The sequence below is a fragment of the Electrophorus electricus genome, chromosome 14, assembly GCF_013358815.1.
Source record: "Electrophorus electricus isolate fEleEle1 chromosome 14, fEleEle1.pri, whole genome shotgun sequence".
NCBI lineage: Eukaryota > Metazoa > Chordata > Actinopteri > Gymnotiformes > Gymnotidae > Electrophorus > Electrophorus electricus.
In genome coordinates, this window is record NC_049548.1 from 13,745,001 (window position 1) to 13,755,000 (window position 10,000).

A 10,000-nucleotide genomic window follows, 5' to 3' on the forward strand; every position below is an offset into this window, starting at 1 on the left:
ATGAAGCACGTCTGCCTTTGTGATCCCGCAGAACGGACGAAAACGATACTCCTAAGCCTTTCAGGCAGCCCACAATGAAAATGTGAGCTTTTTTATCCACTGTTTGAACTTACAACAATATCCCCTCCTTTTGCTGCGGCCCCTTTCCTGGGTCTCAGTCCCTTTGCCACTGTTCTCTTTTTCCTATTTGACTTGTGTTACAGGCATTGTTGGCCAGATTGAGGCACAAAGCACTGACACCCGATCTCTCCCACTCTATTTAGCCACGATACAAAGCTGAGCAATTTATGGGAAGAGCCAGTGTGTTAAATATCAATGACGCCCTGTTGTACACTGTTCAGCATGTGTCTCTTTGAAGGTAAATATACACTGTAAGCTCGGCTCTGAGGATGAATAGCCCCAGTGTAGCTGAGACATCCCAGGAACTACCCACAGGAAGTAAGATATGTTTTATCTTTTTTTTCTCCAAAAAAACAAAACAAAGCCCCTCGTGCACACAGATCTACTTTGCTCTTCCTTCTCCTCTTCACTCGTTCTCCTCTTCCCTTCTATCCTCTCCTCTTCACTCCATTCTCCTGTTAACTGTCCTCCTCTCCCCTCCTCTACCCTGTTCCCCTCTCCACTACAGAGTAACATGACTCTCAGCCCGCCATTAAAACATCCTGTTACTAATTACTGTTCACACACTGCAGCAGTGTATCAGTGTGCCTGGGCAGATATTCTAGTCATTTGTGCAAAAGGATCAGGGGGTCACAGGTCACGGCTCACGCTCCTCAGACCTCAGACGCTCCGCTTAGCAAACCAGACACAACAGTGGGGAAAAGGTTCCACACAACACTAACGTAGTCGACAGTTCAGGATTTTAATGTATCATACGACAGTAAAAAGTCCTTATTTAAATCCTTGGGAAAACAGATCATGTTGTAAAAATTAAAAACTGCAGGTTATGTAATAATCCTTCTACTAATATTGTTTGCTGGTTCACTTTTTCTACCAATGACATGACCATGCTCGCTGTACACTACATATCACTGTTGAGCAGAGTGTAGCTTATGTAAACTGATTTGCCCACATTATCATGTAAAATAGCTATGTTTCCAAATCATAACCATGTGATGTGTGACAGGGGGAAACACACCAAGCTCAAAGCATGCGATCATAGCTATAAATTCACGCCCTGGGAGAGTGTCCTTTTTTTTCTACACTGCACACACATATGCACTCTCTCTCTCTTTCTCTCTCTCACACACACGCGCGCACACACAGACTAGTCATGAGTGACATGAGCAACTGGTTGTTCCTATTTGATTACTAATAAGAGAGATGTTCCCTCTGTCAGATACCAAACATTCTCCACTAAGCAAACAGCTATTTCAGCTAGTCAAACATTAGCATTGCTGTCCACCCGTGGTGCATGTTCTGCTCCAGCTCCACTTGCTGTCCTTCTCGCCATGTCTAATTTCTCACTCGGTGAACAGCAAAGTTCACGACTGCGAGATAAGTTTGCAACATCGCTGGCATGGATTGGCCACTGTTTAAAGCTCCTCTCTGCAGTCTTTATGGAGCAAGGCGTCCTTGTTCTGCCCGGCTAAGCTCCTCGAGGCCCAGACAGCAGCAGCCTGTACGCTGGCACACGTCTTCCCCTCAGAGCAGCTCAGCTCACCCCCACACATGGACTCTCTGCTGAGATCACAGGTGATAAGGAAGCACTACAAGATTTGCTGAGTGTTCGTTACCTTGACGTAGGCCCACAAAGAGAGAGCCGTGTGTACATGCAGCAACACAGAACAGAAGAGATGTGGACGGGAACACAAATACCCATCAGTTACGGACACTACAGGAGCCAGTGTATTTAAAAGCACTAATGTTATCAACGTGTAACCGCCAACAACCAGCTGAGACACATTACTCTTCACCCAGGGGTAACAGTACGGGATTTGAACACACACAAACACTCACTGCTACATGGTGGACCTTGTAAGAGATATGCAGCCTGTGTGATGCTGTTAGCAGGCATCTCTAGTGCTTACAGAAAAGATAATAGCGGGGAGCAGAGACATGGTGGAATAAAGCACTTGTTAACAAATTAGGATGTAGGAAGTAGAGCTGGGGCCCCCAAGCCGAATGCACTCTCTAGGCATGAAGGACTCCTCGCTGCGAGAGCAAGGGCTATGAGAACTGCTTCCCTAGACACCTCGCTAGCAATTACACAGTCCCTAAAGACACCCCCGGGTTTCCAAGTCAACCCACCTGCGCAAGGACAACGCGCACACAGCAAACACCGCCAGCACAGCAGATTGGCCAACGACCACGCCACGCGAGGGGGGGGGGGGGGGGGGGGGAGGAGCAGGCCCTTACCTGTCGATGATCACTGGGTCTGAGGGAGTTTCGTTCCTGTTACCACAACTTTTCTTGTCACAACACCGGCTGGGAAGGAAAAACAACAACAAACAACGACAACATGAGATTCGGTCTCAGTTCAGGAGGCAGCCAGTGCACGTGTCTTGTGTGGTTAGCATCAGAGCTCCAGATCCGTCATGTTCTCCTTCCCTTTATAGCGCGAGGTGGAGGTGGTTGGCTGGCCGCCCCTGACACCGTGTTGGGGGAAACGGGCGGTGGGTAAACGCCCAGCCTCGCGCTGCTGTGCGGAGACGGGGAGCAGCATGTCGCGACGTTTGCTTCGCTGCTGAACGGCGGATGGAGAGGGGGGGGGGGGGGGGGGTGCCAACAGACAGGAGGATCGCTTTCACAGCTTCGCCTTTTGTTTACCTCTAATTGTCAAGCTGTTATATCTGGAGAGGATGCAAGATGCCACCTTCAACCAGCGTTTCCGTGGGCCACTTATTAATTACCGACTCAAAAGCCTGCATCAATCTCTCACGATGTGCCAATGCCTCCATTTTGAGACCCTCACGACACACCCGTTACCCGCTTTAATTAATGCTGAGATGATACATGGGGGGGGAAAATGTTATTCTTCTTGCATTTAAAGAAGAACACTTGTATAATGGTTACATGTCCAAAAGAGCTAAATTAACACCATATGGTATGGAAAATATGTAAAGCTCCTCTAAGCTGACAGCTAAAGCGATTAAAGCGAGTATGCGGACCTCCAGTGAAAAACACATCTGTGAAAGTTCCGTGCGCTCGCCGCTCGAGCCACAGCGACCACTGAGCACACGTTTCTTATCTCCGAAACAAGACAGCGCACAGAATGAAGCGCATTTTGTATGTTAATGCCTCTTCAAACAGAGCTCCGTCTGCAACCCAACAGAGGGAGCACTAACGGGAAACTACCGCGGAAAATGCCATGGCACCGTGACCTATATGCCTGTTACTGATGCTTGACGCTACTGGGTAAAATTGGATCGTTTGTACCCCCATCGTGTCGATTTTCTATTTTCTCGTCTTAACTCCTCGCGGGTTAGGAGTGTACATATCACGTGGTATAAGCTTGTAAGCTAATATCAATTAGCAATTAAGTAGCAAAGCGGGTTTCCCATCATTGCAACGCGACAGAAAAAAATGAAGAAAGAGGAATGAAAAACTACCCAAAACATGTATCAAATATCAAAGTCACGTTTTCCAAAAGGCCTGAGTAGGAGGTAGTTTTGGTATCAAGCGGGTACCACATTGCGTGTGTGTGTGTGTGTGAGAGAGAGAGAGAGAGAGAGAGAGAGAGAGAGAGAGAGAGAGAGAGAGAGAGAGAGAGAATTTCAGTGCTTCCATAGTAGCTAACAGTCTACGTCCAGTCAAATAATTCCGGAGTCCGTTGTCATCAGTGGCCTGTTTTCACTTGCGATCATGTAATGGCTTTCTCCACGCGCACGTGGGCAAAGTGGGTTCGCGCGCTCAGACCGCAGGACCCAGCACAAACCGTAAATCACAATTCAAAAGCAGCGTTAGACCGTTTTGAACGTTTGAAAGCTTCTCATCTTATGTAAATTGCTGTTTATGAATGCAATAAGTCCAGTAGGGTATTTTAGCAAAACATTTTCCCAAACGATTTTTTAAGGACGGACATCCAATCATGAATAGGCTATATGAAAGGACATGTAGCGTATCACCTGCGAAATTAGCAGCAAAAAAAGAAAAGGAAAGTCATGCATGATATATATTTTCTTACCTGCACATAATTTCATGTGTGAGGAGGACTCGGCACATTTCTGGGTTTTTGTCTTGGCCTTCATATATAATAGCCTTAAAACGAAAGCGAGAAATTAGTGATAAACTTGCTAACGGAATTATATCCAGAATATAAATATTTGCGTATGTTAAAAGCAAACTGTAGGAGTGCAATAGGTAAGATAAGTGGAAATAAAACTATAAGTATTCAATGTTAAAATTGTGGCATTGATCCATATTAACCGTATATATAGATAGATAGATAGATAGATAGATAGATAGATAGATAGATAGATAGATAGATAGATAGATAGATAGATAGATAGATAGATAGATAGATAGATAGATAGATAGATAGATAGATAGATAAATTTCATGTATGAACAAAATTCCCATTGTCAATATTATTGCTCAATTTAAGACTACAGATATTAAATATTTATAATACAATATTAATAATATAATAAGAATACAGTACCTTTTTATTTACAAAAATAAGTGTGATGGAGGAGCATAATCTATTTCAAATTAATATAAACGCTTGGCATTCCATTGTGATGGTAAATAATGTGACATTAATAACACTTTATAAATGAAGAGGCACATATGCTACTATTTAGCTCGATGGTGAATTTATTTCAAAATGATCATAGAAATCACATACATCATGCACTTCAGATGCAGATGGCCGCGGTAAATAATACCCATAACCGTACACATCAACGCGGTTATAATCTGCAGATATTTGAGGGGAAAGTGCTAATGGCCAATCTGTTGTTTATTTTGAGCCGCTAACAATGATTTTTCTTTGGATAAAAAGCGGTGTCGGGGGTACGGTTGAGTAATTTTTGAGCATTGGCTTTAACAGATGGCGTAGAGCTGTAGGTGCGCTTGCCTTCAGTTCTTTTTTGCTCGTTCTGTCTCTCTCTCTCTCTCTCTCTCCCTCCCTCCCTCCCATCCCTCGCTCTGTCTATGATGTACTGTGCGAGAGCACACTCCAACGCTCCCGCGTGCGCCCAGAGCCGCGCGAGCTGTCTCGCCACTCCAGTGAGTACAAAAGCCTAAGCGGGGCTCGCGACGAAATTAAACCCGTTTATTAAAGGGCTGCTAAACCTCTGATATCCCACGCGCTCTTGTATAAAATAACAAGACTAACAAAGGGACGCCCGTCTACGTATAATCCACTTTACCCATAAACATAAAAGTATGGTATCTGATTAGTGCTGGTCTATATTTAATTCAGTTGTCAAAAATAAATCACCACTTGAAAATTACACAAGTATAGGGTGAATATTAAACTTCAAGTGACAAAATCTCATTTATCGCACATCCAAAGTTCTAAAAAGGAGGGTAAGTTATTTCTCTGTCACTCTAAAGCGATATCGTTATCTGATGTGACTTTGTTATCTGTATTACCATGATTTATTTTCCAGCCCTTCGCTGAAAATACGGAAATCCATAAACGGGCTGTTCAGCGCCATTGACTCTTTGATCATTTTCAGACCAATTAGACGAAGGCACAGAATAAACGTTCACGTTTTCTCCGTCGCATATGCAATACCATGAAAAAAACGCGATAAACCGACTATAACAACGGACTTAAAATTATAGCGCTGAAGTTTGCTACCTCTTAAACCTGTGAGGCCTATAATAAAATGAGAATTTTAAATTTAGGAGAGTGATTTCTGAGAACATTAACCCTTGTACAGAGAAGAAACGAGTACAATATCAACTCAAGTGTCTCTCACGTCTTATAATTTACACACTCCTAAAACTAGATATGATAACAGTCAAGAGCCATTCGTAATACAGTCTACACATTATTTGACACCCGTAGAGAATATACATAGGCCTAATTAAATAAAACTGAGGCTTACCAATAAATACTGATTTTTTGTAATCGCTCAATATTTTAAATGGGATGTCTAGATATAATATAGATGTAAAGGCATACAAATTTAGGAATACATTAAGCCGACCGGTGTTAACAATATGTTTCATTTTACAGACGAAGCAATTTCTTAAAAGTAATGAATTGTCTCGCAGATAGTAATACATGAATAATTATGTGCAACTGAATCACATTTGTTAAACCCTAGAAACTGAAATGGGGATTTTGACCGTTATGCTCCATATTTGAAAGTGAGGGTGATTAACTTAATGCAGAACATATCAAATAAATTAGAGTGTCGCGAAGGCAGTAAATGATAAAGAATGGTTGGGATTGGGAGACCCCTGGAGCTTACGACCCGAATAATAACGAGGGGAGGACGAGAGGTTATTTTATCCTACATTCAGAGAGCAGCCTTTGATGAAACCTGTATATTACCCCTATAATTTATAGGCGTAATTGTTTAAAACGCGTGTTCAGTCATATCACCCCTTTCACACACAGGGAGAGACTAGCATATTCAAATTAATACGCAATGAATTATCCAAACACAACAAGCGCACTCACTACATTACGTGAGATGGCAAAATCAACATTTAATGAAACATGCTAAATGTACCTACGCCCAAATGACCAACTGCAACCAACACCATGCATCTGAAAATGCGCAACATTCTCCAGCGAATAAATGGTGAGGAAACTAATTATGAAAAAAATCAAGTTCTTACCTGTTTTGTCATGGAATCGATTAACCGTACATAAAGATCCTGTTCTGTTCTGACTCCTGTGGAAAATTGTTGGTTCATTCAGAGAGTGCCGAGCGAGAGCTAAAATTTTACCATCACGCAAAACCTCGGTTTGGCATTATAAATTGTTCCCAGATATTTTTAAAAAGCGCCGAGAATTACACTAATATATAAAACAGTTGCCAAACAATTATTGTTTGAACAAAAGCCCTATTTGTGCAATATTGGAACATTTCTAAAACATATATATATATATATATATATATATATATATATATATATATATATATATATATATATATATATATATATATATATATATATATATATATATAGTTTTTTTTAATAGCCTCACAAAAGCAAACGGTAAATTGGACTATGTTTGCTGATGAAAATATCATTATTATTCCCCGATTGCTGTCAACGTCTGTATTGAGAAGTTGGAGTTGCTGACTTACCGTTGCTGTACAAAAGTTGTAGTTTGTAATGAATCCCATTGTTAGTTTTTTCACTGTTTGGCTCCTGAAAATAAGCATTGTTTGCAATCAGACTGGCATATTCTGACTTTTGTTAATTCACTTTTTGTATGTTAGTGACTGAGGCTATGTGCCGAAAATATCTGCATGTTGTTTTTATGCCTGGACTGTCTGTACAAGAGGGGTTATGTGTCTACCAGCGTTCTCGTCTATCAAAATAGCCTATGTCACGTTTCTATAAAAATGTATAATTATTCTTGGCAACTGCGCGCCAAATGATTTTACATTAGATTGGGTAATATTTTCAGATCTCCTCGATTCACACCAGAACTCTTTATGGCGCACGTGTTTCCACGACCTAGTTCAGATATACGGCGAGTGCAGTGGAACTTAAAGGTGAAATTCAAGCAGTATTCCAAAGTGGCGCGTGCTTACTTTCTCCTTCTCCACAAAGTCCACAAAAGCTGTCCTCTCGATCTCGACGGGCTGGCCTTGTCTGTCATATAGAGCCAAGACGAAGTGGAAAAAATTGGATTTTCTGAGGTTGGATGGCGGCTGTTTTTCATAATGCGCCCGAGCCAGACCCACTCCGCTGCGGGGGAAAATAAGAAACCATGTCGGTTAAACAGGGAGGATACACTTGAGATAGATAGAGATAATGAAAACATTGGAGCCGGTGAAAGCACGTTTTTTTTCGAGACGGGAGAATTCTTGATTTGTCACTTAAACAGTAATATGATGTAATGAACAGGGGAAAGCGGTGAAGAGGTGCACGGGGAGGCTGTAATTGATACATGGCATAGTGGGGATTTAGGGTCGATCTGAGAAATGCATTAAAAATCGGATGATTTGGCAAACGTACCTTTGGGCGGCTGTGTTAGCATCCACTACCCCAGCTGTGTGCATCCACGACCGGACCGGATTCATCCCACTGCCCAGCGGTTCCTCTTTCATAGTCGTCCCCCCTCTTGGTATATTTTCCTGAATCCCAAACATTAAAACAGTTGGCGTGCAAACCAGCTCCAGCCAAAGAGGGAAAGTAAAATTCTTAACGAACGCGTCGTTCCTCCAGAAGACACCCGGATATCAATAAGAGTTTGTTCGTGATTTGTTGAAAAAGGGAAAACCCAGTTCACAAGTCTTGGTTCCTTCTTCAGCCCGTCCTGTGTTGGCACGACATGAACGATTTAGTGAGCAGGATTCTCAACCCTCTCAACAGCTTGTTGGATTGAGGTCCCGATGAAGAAGTCGCTGAAATAGCTGGATATTGTTGTTCTTTCTTTTTAATTCAGTTAAACATTTCTTGTAACTTTGTGTTGTGGTGATGCTCTTAGGTTTGTGTCATCCTACAACAGCATCAAAAAAGCTTCAGGACACTGCTGAATCGACCACTTCTGGCAAGGCGCTCCGGCTCCAAAAGACAAATAAACGAAAAAATGATTACCATGGAGGTGTTCCCGGACACAGGAGAGGTTGATGAGGGGCCTTTAGCGTCTTGCAGAATGGATGGAAGCATACAAAACTCAACCCTCTATCCCCTAGGACTGGAACCTTTCCCGGGAGCCAAAACTCTAGACCCACGGGATCCACGCTGTCAGAGTATGACGCGCTGTGGGCGTGTCTTTGACCAAATATGGGCGACTGACAATTCCTGTCGCCTGCGTTACCCAGTGCCGCGAGTACACGCTACGGGAGTCAGCGCGCGAGAGCAAACGCGTTACTTTTCTGTTGAACGCACCGCGATTTCGTCCTTTAAAATGAACATCAGAAAGGGAAAAAACAATAATCTGAAAACATGCAAAGCTTTGATATCAAGAAAACCGTTACGCTGTGTTTGATATTATTAGCAACTGAACGCACAAAAACCCAGCCCAACAAATTACAGCACGTTTAAAGTCTAAAGAAAAGAAAACTAAAACAAAAAAAAAAGATTAAGACAAGACTGAACACTTCGCCTGTGCAACAACTTAGAGGAGGGGCAATAAGTGCTAAATGCGTCCATGCACACTGTATTTTCACATTTATAATAAAATCATTATTGACCGTTGTCATCCGCTGAATCACAGTGTCATACAAATGACAATGATGGATATCTTAAATGCCTAATTGGCACTATATTGCCATAAAAACAAAGCGTATCTGGAGGATCAAATGCATAGCACGTTGATCAATATAGCTACCAAATGAATAACATTTCAAATATATATCTGTATCCAGTTCTCCGTTTGTTGGTTACGAGTACGAGCTGGCGTTTTAAGAGTAACTATTGCCAGTAAAAAGCCCGATAGACTGCAACGTGGCGTAATCAACATCTGAAGTTGTGAAAACAAGAAACACTGTAACCTAAAACGTAGTTTGGCTGCGTGGTGCGCTCCATCGCGAAGTCAAAACACACTTCCACTCTTCCGCACGCTGAAACGTACGCAAACGCTCAGAATTCGCGTTTCTTTTGCATCTGAAACTGTGGAGGGACTCGTGGGATACATTGCGTCCACCCTCTAGTTCTAAGATCTGCAACCGGCGTGTCTTTTATAATAAATAGAGCGTTTTAAGGACAATAATGCGCCAAGTGGTTATTTTTGTGATATGGGCTGAGGTGTTTCTTTTTGCCAGTTGGCAGGGTGTGTATTCATGTTAATATTTTAATTAATGGGCGAAAATCGAACTCCGATGTGGGTTATCTAGGGACCCGGAGCCCTGTGCACTAGAGGGTGGGATGGGGGGGACGTAGAAGAGAAGAGAGATGTGTTTTAGAGAGCAAT

The 10,000-nt window shown here is 42.5% G+C and overlaps 1 protein-coding gene across 10 annotated transcripts in view; it reads right to left on the reverse strand.

Annotated features, from left to right (window-relative positions):
• Window positions 1-8,782, reverse strand: part of ebf3a (EBF transcription factor 3a) — a 96,804-nt gene extending 88,022 nt beyond the window's left edge. For all 10 annotated transcript variants that reach the window (XM_027013260.2, XM_027013259.2, XM_027013253.2 and 7 more), the window contains exons 1-6: window positions 8,101-8,782; window positions 7,674-7,830; window positions 7,221-7,284; window positions 6,745-6,800; window positions 4,127-4,200; window positions 2,359-2,427 (exon numbers count right to left, since the gene is read on the reverse strand). In XM_027013260.2, the coding sequence (XP_026869061.1) occupies window positions 2,359-2,427; window positions 4,127-4,200; window positions 6,745-6,800; window positions 7,221-7,284; window positions 7,674-7,830; window positions 8,101-8,234 (554 nt within the window). In that variant the 5' untranslated portion in view covers window positions 8,235-8,782. The remainder of the gene's footprint in view (window positions 1-2,358; window positions 2,428-4,126; window positions 4,201-6,744; window positions 6,801-7,220; window positions 7,285-7,673; window positions 7,831-8,100) is intronic.
• Window positions 8,783-10,000: the final 1,218 nt, after the last annotated feature.